The 20,047-nt window shown below is 35.2% G+C and overlaps 2 protein-coding genes and 1 long non-coding RNA gene across 5 annotated transcripts; 2 read left to right on the forward strand and 1 right to left on the reverse strand.

Annotated features, from left to right (window-relative positions):
- Positions 1–544: 544 nt before the first annotated feature.
- On the forward strand, positions 545–8,782 carry LOC110889078 (angio-associated migratory cell protein). 2 transcript variants are annotated; one of them, XM_022136578.2, is made up of 12 exons: positions 545–685; positions 1,613–1,758; positions 2,279–2,332; positions 3,373–3,414; positions 3,503–3,622; positions 3,708–3,853; positions 6,136–6,283; positions 6,371–6,454; positions 7,102–7,217; positions 7,302–7,360; positions 7,667–7,757; positions 8,405–8,782. In XM_022136578.2, the coding sequence occupies exons 2-12, from the start codon at positions 1,668–1,670 to the stop codon at positions 8,630–8,632; spliced, it is 1,179 nt and encodes a 392-aa protein (XP_021992270.1). In that variant the 5' UTR covers positions 545–685; positions 1,613–1,667; the 3' UTR covers positions 8,633–8,782. The 2 variants fall into 2 exon arrangements, with proteins under 2 accessions (XP_021992270.1, XP_021992271.1); XM_022136579.2 differs by having other exon boundaries at positions 599–685; positions 1,633–1,758.
- A 2,289-nt stretch (positions 8,783–11,071) lies between these two features.
- Positions 11,072–12,355, forward strand: LOC110889077. Its single transcript, XR_002563392.2, has 3 exons — positions 11,072–11,211; positions 11,758–11,813; positions 11,928–12,355. It is a non-coding gene; the product is annotated as an uncharacterized LOC110889077 (long non-coding RNA).
- A 78-nt stretch (positions 12,356–12,433) lies between these two features.
- Positions 12,434–17,691, reverse strand: LOC110889076 (transcription factor TGA4). Of its 2 annotated transcripts, none has more exons than XM_022136575.2 (9): positions 17,573–17,691; positions 16,909–17,090; positions 16,148–16,219; positions 15,994–16,053; positions 15,831–15,908; positions 15,669–15,732; positions 14,711–14,982; positions 14,078–14,302; positions 12,434–12,848 (listed from the first exon to the last, which is right to left on the reverse strand). In XM_022136575.2, exons 2-9 carry the CDS (start codon positions 17,068–17,070, stop codon positions 12,684–12,686), a joined length of 1,098 nt encoding a protein of 365 aa, XP_021992267.1. In that variant the 5' UTR covers positions 17,071–17,090; positions 17,573–17,691; the 3' UTR covers positions 12,434–12,683. The 2 variants fall into 2 exon arrangements, with proteins under 2 accessions (XP_021992267.1, XP_021992269.1); XM_022136577.2 differs by lacking the exon at positions 17,573–17,691 and adding an exon at positions 17,521–17,543.
- Between the last annotated feature and the right edge of the window lie 2,356 nt (positions 17,692–20,047).

A 20,047-nucleotide genomic window follows, 5' to 3' on the forward strand; every position in this document is an offset into this window, starting at 1 on the left:
TCCCTATGATTTACGTGAAAACATACGTTGAGGTCATAAAGTTTAAAATTGACCTCCACATTCATTATTATCCCTTCTCTTAAACCCTTAAATCTTCCGTCCCTTCCAATTTCATTAGCCCGACAGTTTCTCCATTGTAACCGGAGACAAGGATTTTAATGGTCGTAGGTTTTTGGAGAATTTGTGGCATTGAAGAGGAATATGACCCTGACGAGATATACGGTAAGTCCAATCTTTATGTAAGGTTACGAATCAATCGAAACGTGTTATATACTCATATTTTCCATACTCTTCATTGATCATACATTATGATAAATAAAATTAAGTTACGAGACAAAAAGTATAGATTGCAGACGACTATGTACAGATCGCATACGACAAAAGTACAACTCCTCCTTCTCCACAATTGTAGGTAAAATGACCAAGATACCCTTACTGTTAATTGAAATTTTAACTGAGTTAGAGTCGGAAAGCAAACTGGAAATAAAATTGAAACATCAGGGAGAAAAATGACATCTTTTAAACTATTGGGGTAAAAACTTTAAAAATGATCAAAGCGTAGGGAGGAAAAAGGAAGTTCTATGTTAAGTTTTAAAAACCCTGACCGTCTACCACCACCATTATTGGCCGAAGTACGGAGGCGCCGACGCATCTGAGGTGAATTTCATCTTCAAAATACGCAAAGGTATGCTCTTCAAATTGATTAATTCACTTCACGTTCTTGAAACCCTTGATGTTCTATTGGCTTTAATTTATCAATTTTCTTAATTGGAGTTGTTATTCTTGTTTGATTGAATTAATCTGTTCTTCACTTAGGGTTTTAACACCTTCAATTGTTTCTGATTCTGACCTTATTACAACCAATACCTATAAAATAGGTTTTCAATTTCATATTTGTATATACAAGAATACGGCTGCTGCTGGCTTCACCAAAACAACCGTCTTCCTAAATCTAACTCAGTTTCCTGTTATTAATCTTTGTTTCGATTCTTACCACATGAAAAAAACAGGTTTGGGTCGACTAACTAACATGACCCTTTAAAAAAAAAAAAAAAAAAAAAAAAAAAAAAAAAAAAAAAAACTGGTCGGGTTCGGGTTGACCCGTATAAAAAACTGGTCGGGTTTGGGTTGACCTGTGTAAAAAACAGGTTGACCCGTTAACCCGTATAACTATTTAGAAAAAAACTTTATGTTTATGTTTTGTTGTGGTTGTGTTTTACATGGTTAGTCGTAGTAATAATATTAGTTTTGGCACGTTATATTATTTACTTGTCACACTCATACTCAGCATTAAACATGTTATCGATAACCCGCTTAAAATCCGACAACTTGCTTATAATCGTCAACTTGTATGACTTATTTAAAAATACGGGTTAAATGGGTCGGGTTTGGGTTGACCCACATGTATATGTGTACAGGTTAGGGTTGAAATCTGTGACCCCAAATAATAATATGGGTTGGGTTCGGGTTGAACATTTAAACCCACAACCTGTCAACCCGGCACGATTGACACCCCTACTTGTTAATTCTACTACACGTATGGATATACTTTACTTCTTTGTGTATGTTTGAATCCGTTTAACATAATATGTCTTTATATTGCTTGTACTAGTACTAGAATCTGCCTTACAGGGTGCTGAATTTGACCCTCAAGTGATACTTTGATCATGAGTACTACTGCAAACGACGGTGAAGATCATGAAGAGGTTTATCTCGAGGAGGATGACATCATCGATGAAATTAATGTAGATGAAGAAGGTAGTTTTACTTTTAATTTATCTGCCTTGATTTATGATATAGTCATGGCTTTAAAAAACGGCTGAGGCGTGCGCCTCAAGGCGAAACGCCCAAAAAACGACTCTGAGGCGCGCTTCAGGGGGTTTCTAGTGTATATACGCCTCAAAGAGGCTGAGGCGCTAAAAAGGCTGCGCCTCAGGGGTTTCTGATAATTGTTTTTGATGTTTTTGACTTTTTATGTCAATTTCAAGCAATTTATGTCTTTTTTATGTGTGTTTTTTATGATTTTGATGAATTTGATGATGAATTTAGTTAGTATTATTTTTATTTTATAAGATATACAATTTTATATTTATTTTTTTAATTCCGCCTTGGGCTTACGCCTCGGTTCGCCTCGAGGCTTACGCCTCGTGAGGCGAAGGGAAAACGCCTCGAAACTCGTTTCCGTTTTTTTAAACCTTGGATATAGTAATATGATGTTTTCTTTTTTACATTTATTGTTTATATATCATTCATGGAGTTTGTTTCTTTGTTGTTTTAGATCTCCCTGATGCAGACGACGATGCAGATTCCGATGCTGATGCTGAAGCTTTTGGTTTGTTTATAAACATACAATTCCTTATTTTTTTAGACTGGTTTAGGTTGTTTTATATAGGTTTCATGCCATTTTTAGCTCTTTTAGAACCATTTGAAACTACTTTTGGCTAGTTTAGACAAGTTTTTGCCGGTTCAGGCCGGTTGTTTTCCGCTTCAGCAGGGGTGAAATGAGTCGAGTCGAGCCGAGCCAAGCCCGGGCTTGTCTAAGCTTGGATCGGCTCATTTAACTTACGAGAGCTCGAGCTCGTCTCATTTCGAGCTTTATTTTTAAAGCATGAGTTTGGCTTGTGAGTTCTCATAAGCTTGGACTCGACTTGCTTATTATTATTGATTAAGTTATATACATTTGTAATTATTTTTTTAGGGTAAAGATCCGGTACAAAAAGTTCTTAACCTAGGAAGTGTAGGAAATCGTGTCAAACGAACTCCGATTGAGCTCATTTCAGCGGCGTTGGAACCGGCTCGTCGAAACCTAACCAGAAACCCTAACCCCTTAAACCTAAACCCTAAACCCTAAAAAAACCCCTAAAGCTAAACCCTAAGGCTAAACCCTATGCTAAACTCTACGCTAAACCCTAAAATCTAAATTATAAACCCTAAAAGCTAAACCCTAAGGCTAAACCCTAAATACTAATGCCAAACCCTAAAACTAAACCCTTAAGCTAAAATCTAAAGCTAAACCCTAAAAGTTAAACTCTAAACCCTAAAAGCTAAACCCTATATATATTTGAATAGGATTCGACGAGCCGGTTCTTACGCCGCTGGAATGAGGTTAATCGGAGTTCGTTTGACCCGGTTTCCTACACTTTGTAGGTTAAGATTGTTTTGTATTTGATCCTACCCCTATTTTTTTATGTATCTTTATTATTATAAATTCTGTATATAACGTAATATAAATATAAATTGTTTACTCATTCTTACCATATATTTCGCATAAGCATTTTTTGCACATGTGGCATCTGATACAGTTATCTACTTGAATTTATTTTTTATTCTCTACTTGTTTGTTTAAAAAAAATTCATTTTTCTCTCTTTCAGATGAAGCTGATGATTCAATGCACATATTCACGGGTCATACTGGTAATTATTATGTTATATATAATGTTTCAGATAATTATATACAGAGAACTTGATGTAACTAACTTTGATTTTCACTTATTGGTCATAGGTGAATTATACACAGTTGCATGCAGCCCAACCGATGCTCAAATGGTGGCCACAGGGGGCGGGGATGACAAAGGTTTTCTTTGGAAAATTGGTCAAGGCGATTGGGCTCTTGAATTACAAGGTATACATTAAAAAAATAAATAAATAAAACTTTTAATAAGTATGATCGTGATTCATGGAGATTTTTGTTTTTTATATTTGTATAGGTCATAAGGATTCGGTATCCTGTCTGGCCTTCAGTTACGATGGGCAGTTGGTTGCTTCCGGAGGCTTTGATGGTGTCATTCAAGTTTGGGATGTATCTTTAGGAACCCTAAAATGTACACTTGATGGACCCGGAGCCGGCATTGAGGTAAAAAAAGAAGAAAATTAAGTATCTTATGTCTTTTTTTCAGTCTTCTTTTGTTAAAAGTTAGGTCAAAATTCGAAAAAAAGTTCTATGGTCTCTTTTGTACAGATAAGTCCCTAAACTTTCTTGTTTGCATGATTAAATCTTTCAACCTGTTAAAACTTTACAAAAGGTTAAATTTTGTTAAGTGTTGCATGTTAAGGGATCTGATCATGCAAAAACAAAGTTTAGGGATCATAGTTGTCAATAGTGGACGCCATGGTTGTAAAAGTCCCGCCTAGGCTCCGAGTACTCCCCGAGTACTCGCTACAAGGTAGGTTGCCGAGGCACGAGTACTGGTCTACCAGGCCAATTACTCCCCGAGTAATCTCCGCCTAAGCCGAGTACTTCCCGAGTACTCCCGAATCCGACTAGAGAGCGCCTAGCGACTTTTGCAAGACGCTATAGCGAATAGCGTGGCAAGGCTTAAGCCGCTACATGATACTTCGCGACCACATAGCGACTTCCGGCATAGCCGGCCCTAGGGGTGTGCGGGGAGGACCACCGGCCAGGGCCCGTGTTTTTCGGGGCACATTTTTTTTTAAAAAGTCCGATATATATATTATGTATATTATATATTATTAATATAAAAATGACAACCATCTAAAATGTGTAGCCGAGTGGTTGTATGTGTTTGTTTGTGGATTCAAGGTATCTAGTTCGTTACCCAGTACAAGCATCTTTTTATTTTTTAACTCTTCCCTATTTTGCTATCTCTTTTTTTTTTCGTGAGAGACTTAATAACAGAGCTATATGGAACTCATCAACTACACATCATGTGGTGTATAAATTTAGCTTTACATACCTCATCAGCTTATTTGAGTACTTATTAGTTTATTTATTTAAAATACGCTTTGACGTAAATTTAGTTCGGAAACAAGCCGGGTCGATTATAGAAGAGCTTCACAAATCATTGGTTGGCTATTAGTTTATTACGATATATTATTTACTCATTCAAATACTATGATTTTGTCATTTTTGGCAATTGCATTGTTTATTGCTATAACTTTAATAGTTGTTTTAAAAAATTAGTTTACGTCGTATATTTATATATTTCGTTAGCACCTGAGGGGCACATTTTTCTGGGCTCGGACAGGGCACCTGAATTCTCAGGGCCGGCCCTGACTTCCGGCAAAGAATTCCGACACGGCGACGCGGGTGCAACTTTCTGCTGGAAAACAGGAAGAACATAGCGGCTGCGTAACATGCGTGCTTTAGGCTTTTAGGTCTAAATAAGTTTAGGTATTTTAACATTTAACACCTCTATCTTTCATTAGTTTACATTTAGTCCCTATTTGTAATTTTTTACATAAAAGTGTAAAATTAGTTTGTATATGTAAACATTTAACCCCCTCATCGTCACTAGTTTACATTTGCTCCTTAAAACTTATATATTTATACATAAAAATTAATTACATTAACATTATATAGATAGATATAAACATTATATAGATAGATATAATTATAAATAGCTATGTTTTATTTCAGTTTTCTACAACCGTATCCTTGGTTTAAAAAAGCGCGAGGAGCTCCGAAGCGTTTTGGTTCCAAAAGCTTTAAGCGAAGCTTCACGTATACGAAGCGCTCAAAATAAAAAAAAAATAAAAAAAAAATATTGTACACATCAATATGACCTGTTCTACTTGTTAATCAATAATAAACACAAAAACATGATTAAAAACACACTTAACACATAAAAAACATAGTTAAAACATAAATTAAAGTCAAAACACACTTAAAACATAAACACAAAAATAGTCTTTAATGCTGATTATTGGAGAAAGTATGAAGAATCCCAGGAGAAGAGGAAGGGAGCGGCTGAATATGTTAAAAGATAGCTAACGTTCTTTTTTTAAGGGTAAAGAAGTAGCGGCCTCATTTAAACCCTCTTTAAAGACTATTAAATAAATGACTCAAATGGGACCTGATTGGGCTGAAGCGTCGCTTCAAACCAAGGTCGCTTCGCGCTTAAAGCTCGCCTCAAAACGCTTCACGTGTTGTGACGCCCAGAGCAAAAAAAGCGACATTCTGCACTTTTTTAAACCAAGAGCGTATCGCTAAAAACGAAATAGTGGGCGCTATTTCGTCGCTATCGTTACATAGCATGTAGGTAGCCTGTCGCTATTGACAACTATGTTAGGGACTTATGTGCACCTAAACTGAAACTTCATACGGTTTTCTGAAGTTTGCCTGAAACTAAATTGTGAACAATTTTCGTGTACGGGTCTGAATATTTGGCTCTTCAGTGGGTTAGGTGGCATCCACGTGGACACATAGTTCTTGCTGGTTCAGAAGATTCCACCGTTTGGATGTGGAACGCTGACAGAAGCGCATATCTTATGTCATTTTCTGGTCATTCTAGTTCCGTTACTTGCGGGGATTTTACTCCTGATGGTATGCTGACTATGTTCTTGATCTCTCTAGTTTTTTTTTTTTTTTTTTTTTTTGTTATTCTAACTGTTTTTTTTGTTGTAATTTTAGGTAAAACAATTTGTACTGGTTCTGATGATGCAAGTTTGAGGATATGGAACCCGAAAACTGGAGAGAATATTCATGTCGTTAAAGGTATGAATTATGAAATAGATCACGTGCATAACACCGTAACTATAAGTAGATAACACAAATAGCTTTTCAACTTTTCATTAAAGGTTTTTAATTTAAACTAGATTTAAGCTCCCTCCGCGTTGCGGCGGGGGCGTAGAACTATGCCAAATAGCACTAATGTCACACCACCGTCAGCGACTACCAACACTGAGTCGATTTAGGACCCACGCGTTGCAACGAACTTGTCAAACGGAAAAAAATAAATGTAAAACATTGAACCACACATGCATGTTGCGTCGTGTTAACTCACATAATTTTGAACGAAACAAAAAAACCGTTAAACGACACACGCACGTCGCGCCTCTTAACTCGCAAAATTTAGAACGAAACGTGAAACGAAAATTTGCGAAAGATAAAAAGTATAGGGACCAAAGTTGAAGGTAAAAATATTATGAGGTTAAATTGAAAATAATGTAAGTTTTGAGTTAAAAGTGAAAAAAAAACAATTTATATGGGTTAAAATTGCAAAACATAAAAATGTTTTGGGTTAAAGTTAAAAAATCAACAATTTCTTTTGAAAACCACCCAAAACATGAATTACAACTCCTTATGCACAAAATTGTTCCAAATTTATGGAATAATACTTACTAAATTATCCTGGTTTTAAGGTCATTTTTATCACGCCGACGGGCTTACATGCTTGACTATAAGCGCGGACTCGTCTCTTGTTCTTACCGGCTCAAAAGACGGATCTGTTCACATTGTGAATATCGCAACCGGAAAGGTTTGAATAATAATAATTAAAATCATAATATCTCCTTTTATTTATTTATTTATTTTGCATTTTTACATTTTTGTGTGGTCACAGGTTGTTAGTTCTCTAGCTTCACATACAGAATCAGTTGAATGTATCGCGCTTTCACCTAGGTATTGTTTTCATACGATCAGGGGCGGTTCTTAAGAGGCTTATGGTAGGGCCACGGCCCGGGCATGTTTTTCGGGCGTAGTGCTAATTTTCCGCATTTCGATCGAAATTTTTTATATATACTACGTTTGGCCCAGGCTCGCCCGGGCTTTTTTTAGTGACTGTGTCTTTCGGCCCTGGCACGTTCAACGGGCAAGATCCGCCACTGCATACGATGAATAAAGATTAACCTCTTATATTAATGTAGCAATTAATAGTTTAATACATCCAACAATTGATTAAATTCTCGGCTTTGATTTCTATGATAGCACGCCTTGGGCCGCAACAGGAGGCATGGATCAAAAACTTATTATTTGGGATCTACAACACTCATTGGCCCGTTGCACGTGTGAACACGAGGTGTGTGTGTGTGTTTTTTTGCTAACTTTAATCATATAGAACCCAATGTTTTTTCTAGGGGTGCTAAACGGGTCGTGTTCGCGGGTTCAACCCGACCCGAACCCGAAAATTTTACACAAACCCGAACCCGAACCGAACCCGAAAATCGTATCATACATAAGAACCCGAACACGACCCGAAATTTCGTGGGTTGACCCGAACACGACCCGTTCAACCCGAATTTTTTTATTTTTTTCTGAAATTAATATATTAAAATTAAAATTTACTTAAAAAACACAAATGTATATAATAATATAATATTTAAATTATAAAATCTATGTTAATTTCTCTTTTTAAGTTATAATCATTGCATAAAATACACACCCCATTTAATTTATGACATAAAATATATTGTAAAAAAATATAATATAGTATAAATGTGTTAAACGGGTCAACCCGCCAACCTGACCAGGTTGACCCGAACCCGACCCGTTAACCTAAACGGGTTCGCGGGTTCAACCTGAAACTGACCCGAACCCGTTTAGACTAAACCTAAACCCGCGAATTTCGTGTTAGGTTCGTGTCGGGTTTTCGGGTCGTGTCAGAAATTCACGCCCCTAGTTTTTTCGTGCTAATGTTGTATTTTTTTTTGTTTAAATGTATTGTAGGATGGTGTGGCGTGTTTGACATGGCTAGGCGGTAGTCGGTATGTGGCTACAGGGTGTGTGGATGGTAGAGTGAGGATATGGGATAGTCTCTCTGGAGAGTGCGTGAAGACTTTGCGGGGACACACTGGTCCTATCCAATCTCTAGCCGTGTCGCCTGATGGGACCCGCCTAGTGTCCGTCGCCCTTGATGAAACTGCTCGTGTCTTTGAGATTGATGAATTTCGTTAAATCGTGTTTAGAACATGTCAACCAAACATATTTGTAAGACTAATACATGTTAAGACTGTATCAAATGGTTTTTGATAGATCTTGTATCTTACAGGGTATTTATTATTATAACTATGTATGTGATTTAAATTATGTAAAATCATATTTTTATAGGAGGGATTAATTCCTTACACTATATACTAAGTAGAATAAATTAGAACCTTTCTTTTTCTTTAATTTTTAATAATAAAAGAAATTATATATACCCAAAAATTTCTATAGAACCAGGGGGTCGAAAAGGTATATACTAAAAAATTTCTATACGAAAACTACATGTATAACAGTACTGAGCGAAAAGTTCGGGGGTCGAGCGTCCCCTCCCGCCCCTTCTATACTTCGCCCCTGAATGTGTAAACACTTTATCTTATATGTATCAAAATTCAAAACTTTTATTACATATATTGAAATTTCTTCAACATATATCCTATACATATCGAAATTTATCTTATAGATCGATAATTTATCTTTCACCGCAAATAGTTACCTAATTTAGAAGAATACAATAAATTAATTAAATATGTAAATCTTCCCCCTATGCCTCTATCCTTGCACTAATACAAATAATGAATCATTTTTATTTATCTAAACTTATTTTTTAAATGTTATATTTTCATTTCAATCCTCTACCATATGTATAACCTACAGATGTAGATGAGTGATACAAAAGTATGTATATAACATTTCTCAAAATGATTTTTCCTGTAGTCATTGTCAAGTCATGTTTTTCTTTTTTCTGTTTTAGTCTTTTATTTTTATTTTTTTTAATCTTTTTTGGGTTTTTATTTAACATTCTCACTTACACCCTTAGCTTTATAAAAACTTTGTAAATTGTCATTTTAACTCCTCTCGAATTTTACATGCTTATTTTTATGTATGTGGATCATATATAATACGTTTTCGTTATTTTTATTTATATTTTCTGTTGACGATTTGTTAATACATTTTCATGCTTATCTTTATATATGTTTTCGTTGGTCTACTTTTCTCATAAATTTTACTTAATTAATAAATATGGATGAAGAGGTATGTCCCAATTCCTCGCCTATATGACAAGGACCACACCACTTTTTCATCCTACATGGCAGCCACATCAGCAAGATAATCCAGAAGCTTCTAGAAGCTCTTCTGGAAGAAATCAAGGTGGCACCAAAGATGCTCAATCCGACAAAAAGGATAACACGTGTCACCAGTCATCAAGCGCCATGTAGGCCTGCAACAAATTAAGGAGTAGACAGCCGACACCAGTACGACGTCTCTAACATGAGCAAATGTAAGCGCGCCACGTGTACCACTACACTGGCCATGGCAGAGGAGACCAAGAGGATATTCCCCTTGGTCGGACAGCTGGCATAGCTGGCATAGCTACTCCTCCCTCCTTCACCCTCCGGCTATAAATAGGACCCTTCATCATTCAGGTTAAATCATCTTACCCTCCACACTCTCACACTCTACACACACTGTTTATTCTCCCCCAGAACAGTACTTATTCTCACGCCGGAGCCTGGTTAAGAGGGAAACCCCCATATTCCCCTCTTAACGAGTCTAACGATGTTGCTGTTTTGCAGAATTCAAGCCGTTTCCACGAGCAGAGAGAGAGAGAGATTGAACCCACAGAAGGAACAACCCCACAGATTAACCTCAGTGTTATTCTGTGTTTCATCATTAGTTTGATAATTCGGTCGTTTACTATACAACCTCCCACTATGTGACACTTCACGTGAATTGTGTAGAGCCATCAATGCTCCTAATGTTGTACATCAAGCATTAAATGTTGAACATTCTCCATTTACCCAATCCACCAACCAATGCTTCAACATGCATCTAGTAACAACCCATGCACTCAATTTATGCATGCATATAGTCACAATCCTTTCTGGTTGGTCAAAACACAAAATCATGTAGTAGCTTTCAAAACTTTACATCACAAAATATGTGCAAAAATCATTCATTCTACCAAATCCAGTACAGAGCCGACTCAACTTATTTGAAGTCCTGAGTGAATTTAAAAAAAGAAGATAAATAGCAATCCCAACACAAAGTTTTAAAGATTGAGAGTTAAGAGTTGTGATATTTTTTTTATAGTCGAATCGCCCATGACAAGTAAGATTTGCACGAAGTTATATAAAAAAAAAGATTAGTGTGATTGATTGACCAGATTTATAACAATAACCAATATTTTTTTTAATAGTCGAACCGCCCATGACAAGTAAGATTTGATCATCATTTAACTCACAATAACATGTGAGAGCTTCAAATGCAATAATAAGGATGTGGCCAAGAATCATGTGAAGTGCATCAAATGTTGCCCTAGCATTAATTATACACACACACATCAACTTCAACAGTTTTGACCATTTTTCTACTTCTCTCTCTCTCTAACCTCAATATATATACATATCTCTTTCTTGAACTCAAACCCTAAAACTAAAGAAGAGTTTAGAGAATGAAGCACATCCATTCACTTGGACTCCATACTTGGCTTCTTGCCATAACTATTTTCTTGATACTTAACAATGGTGAAAGTCTTCATCATCAACACTGTAAGGGCAATATCGTCATTTCATATACATTACTTGCATGTACTTAACCTTGATGAAAGTTGTTATTTTTAGCATTGTTGTACATAGGGGTACATTTGTCATTTCAATTTGTAAATGTGCATGTGCCCAAAGATGTCCACAAAGATAACACACAAACATGATTATCATAAATAAATAAAGGAATCACTTTAACTCCACATGTTGTGTTTAGTCACAATCATACCTCCTCCATTTTTGGTTGACAATATTTGCATGCTTTTGCTACCACAAATAGTATTTGTCTATATGATTTTATATATTGAGCTTTACACAATTTTATGTACACATTTTTTTCAAAAACCGGATTATGTTAAAAAGGGACGTATCGATATTAATTTTTGTAGCAATGCTCTTCGTCACAATTGTTTTCTCGGTATTAATCATGGTGAAAGTCTTTGTTCTGGCCAGTTGTAAGGGCAAAATTGTCATTTGGCATCACTATAACGTATATGTTTTTAAAGAGGCTATCATAACTTATTAACCATTGTTTTATAATGTGTATTTCAGCCATATATGGAGAAAAGTTTACTCACGGTGATGACCAAGTTCACAAGCATCCAAAGGTTTATTTGTCAAGTTTGATCCTTTTATTCCTTTACTTTGACTTTGATTGTTAAAAGTCAACATCAAAGTGACTTTAAAATCTATAACCAATTACACTCTTGGATGTTTTGCAGGATGTAGAGTTATTCCCGACCGGATCAAACTTACCTGATTGCTCACACGCGTGCGGACCATGTTTTCCATGCCAAAGGGTGATGGTAGGCTTTAAGTGTCGGATGACCGAGTCATGTCCAGTCATTTATAGATGTTTTTGTAAAGGTAGATATTATCATGTCCCAACAAGCTAGCATATTCACTCTCTTTGCATGTGATGTCGAATTTGTTGTATTATTTAAAATATTTCCGCAGTTTCTAAGTCAAACTATGAAATGTGTCTGCTTTAACGACACTCTCTTTGTCGTTAAAGCAGTTGAAAATATATAAAATATTTAAGTGTGACATCTAGTTAAAAAGTTTTGGTTCTGCCACTATTAGTCGTTTTCTCCCGTTATTTCTTACTTTCTATATGGTTTATAAATTTATAGTTAGTTCTACCTTTTACATCTATAAAAATATAACAACCACGACAACATAATATCGCTCCTTATCTACACGACCTATAACTAAAACATAAGTGCAAGAATCAAATTCTTTATGTGATTTAACATAGAATAACACTCGGATAAACTCGACCTCCTGCGTATACATACATACATACATACATACATATATATATATATATATATGTATATGCACAACAGTACAATTTTATATTTACAAATTTCCTATAGGAATACCATTATAAGCATATCAAATGGGAAATGTTGCTAGCAAATACCTCTAAAAGTGATGCTAATTTAAGCTAATAAAAAACTTGAAAAAGATCTGATTTATGGAATTAGATTTGTGGGGCCACGAGGACGGGCGGACCAGATTGAACTCAGCACGCGTAGACGTTGCAAGTATTCGCCAAGTGCAAGCAATGCGTTTGCCGCTTGTTGCAATGTTAAGATAAGATTCATTTGCTCTAGGGTCTGCTTTCTAAGGTGATCTGCCTGCAAATTAATTTTGACTTTCTGTGTTAGTGACTAAGAAAAAAAAAAGTCAAAACTTAAAGTCAACTATGGACTATTAACTTATTAAGCTACCAAGCTTATGACTTTATTAAAATAATCTACAAACTTTTAATTAAATTTCTAGAATTTTTTATTTTTAAGTTTATATTGACAACAATTGGCTCTCAAAAGTCAAATGTGGACTTTGTTACCATGTTAGGTCAAACCTAATACTTTCCAAACTCAAATTTTATTTAACTTTAGTCTACCTTTTGATCTTTAAAATCAAAATATGTCAGCATGTGTTACATAATTGAAGCTAAACCATAAGTTTTTCAAAAGGCTTGAAATTATCTTGAGAAAATTCACACTTAAAAAGTCATTGTTTGACTCTGTAAAGTCAACTATGTGCTCATAAGTTAACTAAAATGCAGCATAGATTTTTTTTTTTTTTTTGGCTAACATATTTAGAGGTTAATATTTCATATTTGGTTAAGCATAGTTATCAACTTTCGCACACAAACGACATATTTTCATTTCTTAGCGTGGATGTGGTTTGACTCAAAAGTCAAAACCGGTCTGTTTTTAAGTTACTTGTAGGGCTGTAAACGAACCGAACGTTCAGCCAACCGTTCGTGAATCGTTCGGCGGGAAGTTCGTTTATGTTCGTTCGATTAGCTTAACGAACGAACACGAACAAAAAATTTCGTTCGGTTAGCTTAGCGAACGAACATGAACATAGGTCTCGTTCGTTCGACTGCGTTCGTGAACGTTCGGTAATATGTTCGGTTACGTTCGTCCGTGTTCGTTTGATTATATTAAAAAATAATAAATAATAAACCTTTTATCTGAACATATTGAAAACTTGAAACCTTATTTTTTCTAATTTAGTTAAAGTTGATTCATCGTTAGGTGGTGTATTAGACTTCTTGTGTTTTGATTTATCATTTGATGGTTGTATTTAACTACTTATATCCAATGTTTAAGGATAACAATATTTTTATTTTTTTTATTTTCAAGTTAAATGTTCGTTTGCGTTCGTTTATGTTCGAGACCAGTGTTCACGAACTGTTCATGAACAACTGAATTTCCTTAACGAACGAACATGAACATAAACTTATGTTCGGTATGCGTTCGTGAACAGTTCGCGAACATGTTAGTTTCCTTAATGAACGAACATGAACATGGCCTTGTTCGTGTTCGTTCGGTTCATTTACAGCCCTAGTTACCTGGATTAAGAAGATTTCAAGTGCCTCGAGCCTTTCCATTGCACAATTCATCTGCGTGTTGTAACTTGCGGGCCCCATTATATCGATCGTTATGCTCTGAGCCAAGGTTTGTTGAAGTTTCGCCATGCCTTGATTCAATGCCTCTTCGGCTTGCTCACATGATTGTCTTAAACTTCTTACCTTCATGAGCTGCGTATCCGTTAACTCAATCTGTGGCATTAATATCTGCCCGAAAAAAAAATGTATAAGTTTTATTATTCCCATTTTTGGAAAGTATAATTTTTCTTTATAAAGGTGGCTAAATGGGCGGGTCGGATGGGTTGGCCAACGTGTTAAAATGCACTTGGGTCATTTCACAAGCAGTGGCGAAGCTTGACCATGAAAACGGGGGGGGGGGGGGGGGGGGGGGGGTCGAAAACGTATATACCAAAAAATTTCTATAGAACCGGGGGGTCGAAAACGTATATACCCAAAAATTTCTATACGAAAACTACATATATAACACTACTGAGCGAAAAGTTTGGGGGGTCGGGCGCCCCTCCCGGCCCCTCTTAAGCTACGCCCTTGTTCACAAGTAAATGGGTCGAAACTGCCACGTCTACTGTTTTAGTAGGCAAATAAAGGAGGTCTTACATATATCAACTCGGATGGCCGGAAACCGCCAATCCACTGGAAGAACCGCTCTACCGGAGTTCTCCACAACCCGTTCATTAAATAAAACACATCGGCTTTGGCAGCATCGGCTTTCATTCTAAAAAGGTCATAATAGTGGTTCAAGCCACTATCAACAAATAACTTAAGCTCGATTTCACTCGTATGAGTCAACAACACTTTCCTAAGCTCGTCATCTTTTTTTCTTTGCTCGGAAACCCACAACTCGTATTCCATTTCAAACGTCGCAATCCCTGCACCCAAACAACCCAAAACTTTTCATCAAATTGTTTTTTTTTTTTTTTTTTGCAAAAGACCCTTATTAATGTATACAAAGTTTTATAACATTTATTTAAGAAATTTAGATTATCATTATAAAAAAATGTAGTATAAATTAATCATATACAAGACACTAATTATTTTTTAAAGAGTTAAATGCCATTTTAGTCCCTATGGTTTGGGCCATTTTGCCAGTTTAGTCCAAATGTTTCATTTTTAACTTGTGGGTCCAAAAAAGTTTCACCGTTGCCATTTTAGTCCACTGTATTAACTCCACCCATTTTTTCTGTTAACGAGAAGACCAATTCGATCATTTTATATGACGGAATTGCCCTTTTAGTTAACAGAATTACATATAAAATTACCGAATCGGCCTTCTCGTTAACAGAAAAAATGGATGAAGTTAACCCAGTGGATTAAAATGGCAACTGTGAAACCTTTTTGGACCCACAGGTTAAAAATGAAACCTTTGGACTAAACTGGCAAAATGACCCAAACCACAGGGACTAAAATGGCAATTAACTCTTTTTTAAAAATTAAACTTTGTGGGCAAAAGTGTTAAAGGGTCAACCCGACACTACCCGTGGAATAATTACCCGAACCCATTCATCTTGTCACCTCTAAAAACATAAAAATGTACCCGAAGGAGTAGACGGTGTACCTGAGTTAACGACGTTACTAGACAACAAACCGTTGCCCCTGTTCATTAAACCCCCGTATACGCCCTGTAATCAACCAATCAACTACTGACACATCAGCTTCAGTTGGGATTCAACAAAGTTTGCGAATTTACCCCATCCGTTTAAAAATACTGTAACTTAACCTGTCGGCGAGCCCTCTCGAGTTCTTGTTCTAGTTGTGCTAGTTTCACACGGCCTGATTCCAACTGTTGAACATAAGCCTAAAAGTAGATAACGAGATTAAAAACGAGCTCGGTTTTGTCATCATGACTTATTTTCAATCTTCTAAGTTTCAACTTCATGTACCTTTTTTCTTAAACGGCTTTTTCGTGCAGCTTCACGATTTTGTGCTAAACGCCTTTGTAACTGCAGCCAGACAGCCAAATATATCAGATAACAAACATTTACACACAAATATAATGTGCATACTTATATTTATGTCATTATATGATATTGTCACCTTATCTGTAATGTGTTTTGTTGCCGCAGCGTCTGGTGATGGTCCTAATGATCCTTGAGAACTGTATTCGGTCTAATGAATCCCAAAAAAGATTTGTTAGAGAAAAGCAATAACATGAAAACACGATATAATTATATACGCGTAGATATAGATATATACATGCATATGAATATCTATTAATCATGAAAAATGGTCTATGTTGGGGGGGGGGGGGGGGGGGATATTGCACGGTCCTCCCAACCGCTGGAGTGATCCCACTCCACAAGCTAGCTTAGCCCCATAGTTGCCTGGCGGTTACTACCCAACCGGAAGCGAAAGCCTGGAGGGTGTGCCTGCCAGGATTCGAACCGGGGTCCTCTGGGAAGAGGTGGGTGAGGCTGGCCACTGACACAAGAACATTGAATAAGTATGAAGATCATGATCTTTATGCATTTTTCTTGTAACCATGAGAACCCGTTACTTAAAAACTAAAAGGACACACCAATACGACGATACCCTACTAACCAACGGGATCAGGTAAATCACAGCTTGCGCTAGGCATGCGGCCTTCAAGAGGTTATGGCTAGAGACTAGTGCTATCTTTATGCATTTTAATATATAGATAGACGGAAAATCTAATACCCATATCGCATACCATAGCCGATGATCACATAACATGATACAACAAGTCTAACAATCATTAAAACATAGTCTATATCAATACAAATACATACATATACATACATGAAAATCTAATATTTTTGAAAGATGAAGTCAAGTACCTTATTGGTTAGCCTTGCATCAACCTCGGGCATCATTATGTTATTGCTCATGATCGGGCCAACATTGGATCCAAACGCATCCTCCCACATGCTAATTTGTTGTAACGGGTCGTATATTCCCATCCTTCTTGATGTTACAAATTGAGTTGAAGTTGATGTCATAGTTGCTTACCAAAATCTAACTATAAAAAAAAAAAAAAAAAAAAAAAAAAAAAAAAAAAACACTAATCAGATTCATAATCACCTTATGTAAAACTATGCAAATGAGTCCAGCAGTTGACTTTTTAAGCGTCAAATGAGTTAAACTTTGACTTCAAAATCGACACAGATCGATATGTTTCATATAGTTAACCGAATACTTATACGAAAGTGTATACAAATCTGTACATGTACACAAATCAGACAAAAAAAAGCTCCAAAATTTCTTGGTCAAATTTGAATTTGAAAAATACATGGTTTGACTCTTTTTAAAAGTCAACAATCAACATGATCATTTAATGAAGTCTATAAAAGTAAACATGCAAAAGAATTCAAGAACTTCATAATCTCAACAGAGTAACATAAACTTAATTAAAAAGCACCAATATATACAAAAAAAAAAAAAAAAAAAACCTTAATTGATCAAGAAAAATGAAGAAGAAAGAAGGGTTAGGAGGAAGCTGACCTATGCATGAAGGGCTAAATGGGAGAATATGAAATCTTGAAAAAACAAAAAAGATCCAATTTTGTTGGGGTTTTTATAAACAATAAATCAAACCCATTAAAAATCAAATATATTAGAGTAAACTGCCATTTTGGTCCCTGAGGTTTGGTTACTTTTGTCACTTTAGTCCAAAACTCAAACCTTTTGCATCTGGGTCCCTGTGGTTTCAGTTTTATTGCCATTTTGGTCCAAAAATGAAATCATGTCATACTTGTCTTATAAAATCCTGCAATTTTTTCATTTTCCTCAGAGGCAAATCAGCTCATATTTGTCATATAAAATATGGTATTTATTTATAAAAAAGAAATGATCATTTTGCCCCTGCGGAAAATGACAAAATAACAGGATTTTATAAGACAAATATAACCTGATTTCATTTTTGGACCAAAATGGCAATAAAACTGAAACCACAGGGACCCAGATGCAAAAAGTTTGAGTTTTGGACTAAAGTGGCAAAATTGACCAAACCACAGGGACGAAAATGGCAGTTTACTCAATATATTATTATTAGATTAGATTAGATTATGCAAGAACCACCCATCATCCATAACTTTAAAGCAAAAACACTTAGTTGTGTAAAGCATGAAAAAACCTAAATAAATTGACAGATTAATCATTAAACTATTAGATCATAACAATAATAGTGTTATCTTTGCATTAAAAAAATACACTTGCTTTTCCAGACTCTAAGATACACATACAGATTAAAGTACAACTTTTCATGCATAAAGTACAAGTTGTAAAAGAAAAAAAAAATATGCCTTTTGTATGACAAGGAGGTTATTATATTTTGAGAATGCGTACCAACTCATAATTGGCGATTCTTTATATTCAACCGTTAGTTTTCTATATACCTTTTCATGTTATGAAAAGGGCAACTTGTGTGTGATGAATATTTAGGATAGATCTTTGTGCATTAAATAACTCAAAGAGGGATTTGTTGATATATAAATAAATACTGAATCTTGAACTTCTTTTAGTTCATGTCATGTTGAGGTACTACACAAGAAAAAAAATTGTAAGATCTGTTACAGATTATTGGCTTATTAGATTGTACGTCGAGTTGTGAAAAAGATTCAATAAAAAAAAACGAGACAAGTTTTGTTATTTGTTATACGTCAAGCAATAGATGTATTGATGGGTTATATATATATATATATATATATATAATGATGATATACATGTTGAAGATTTAGTAAAAGATTATACGATATGGTACTTTGATAGACGTTCTTCCCCTCCTCGCGACTTCTCTAGAGCTCATGTTAATGTGAGAATTAAAAAAAAATGAGAGAGAAGACGGCAAAATTTATACAATTTATTGTAATCGATTAGTTAACATGTTAGTTAACCGTATTCTAAAACACTAGAAAAATTATATAGCGACTTTTGGAAAAGATTTAACGAAAGAAAGAAATAAGTTCATTTTTTTTGTTAATTCAAGCAATGAATATAGTATTTCTGGATATAGGAGTAAAAAACAAGATGTATAGATGGATCGACTCATCAAACACTGAATAGACGCGGTATTATACCCTGTTTAAGATTTTTTTTAATGAATATTTAGTAAAAGAATTAATGATAATGTTTTGAATACATGAGTAGATCTTTTTCAAGTGGTTCTCAAAATATCTTAATATAACGTTGTTTACTTTAATTTGATGAGTACTAGTGTAAAACCACACTTCTTTTTTTATAAATGAATTACTTTGTGTTAATTAACTTTTTATAGTGTAAAGCATTGTAATTTGAATGCAACTCCATTTTCAACAAAATTAATGCCAAAACGTCGAGAATTGCAGCTGCATATTCAGCTTGATTCCGATAATACCAATTCTAGTACTGATGTTGTTCAGTTGAAATTTTGATTATTTACACATCTAAAATCTCATCAATCTAATCAAAACCTCACCGCCACCACTAATATAGATCAATTTCCATCTTCAATTTTACAATAGATTTTGCAATGCGTCATTTGCATAACCTCAGTGGCGGATCCAGAAATTTTTTCTAATGGGTTCACTTTTTTTATTGGTCAAACTTTCACAACCATACTATAGAATTTTCGGGTCGGTCAGCTTGAGTCGGGTTAGTTTCATACTTTTACAAGCATTGATTTCGGATTCACAAACAAACATCACGAGCTCTCAACTTAAAATACGCAAATGACCAACACATTTTTAGTTTCAGATTGTTAATTGACATGATATATGAAAAGAATCTACACATTTTACTCGTATATAGAGACATCACAAATCATAAGCTCAAATTTCAAAAATCAAGCAAGATAAATCCTAAATATGAATAGATATGAACAGATGAAACAATATAAGGAACTAAAAAACTCAATCGCCATAGCTATTCAATCTTATAGTGTTGACTTGTTAAGCATTAATTCTAGATTCACAAACATAAGTCACGAGCTCTTGGCTTAAA

Source organism: Helianthus annuus, chromosome 11, assembly GCF_002127325.2.
Source record: "Helianthus annuus cultivar XRQ/B chromosome 11, HanXRQr2.0-SUNRISE, whole genome shotgun sequence".
Taxonomy (NCBI): Eukaryota; Viridiplantae; Streptophyta; class Magnoliopsida; order Asterales; family Asteraceae; genus Helianthus; species Helianthus annuus.

Bases quoted from the DNA above. Each gene is read 5' to 3' on its own strand.
- LOC110889078 (XM_022136578.2), top strand. From the start codon at position 1,668: ATGAGTACTACTGCAAACGACGGTGAAGATCATGAAGAGGTTTATCTC. The intron at 6,284-6,370 runs GTATGCTGACTA...TTGTAATTTTAG, and splicing joins CGGGGATTTTACTCCTGATG to GTAAAACAATTTGTACTGGT. The intron at 7,361-7,666 runs GTATTGTTTTCA...TTTCTATGATAG, and splicing joins TGTATCGCGCTTTCACCTAG to CACGCCTTGGGCCGCAACAG.
- LOC110889076 (XM_022136575.2), bottom strand. From the start codon at position 17,070: ATGACATCAACTTCAACTCAATTTGTAACATCAAGAAGGATGGGAATA. The intron at 16,220-16,908 runs GTACTTGACTTC...GGGATTCATTAG, and splicing joins ATGCAAGGCTAACCAATAAG to ACCGAATACAGTTCTCAAGG. The intron at 15,733-15,830 runs GTTAAGTTACAG...GGTTGATTACAG, and splicing joins TCGAGAGGGCTCGCCGACAG to GGCGTATACGGGGGTTTAAT.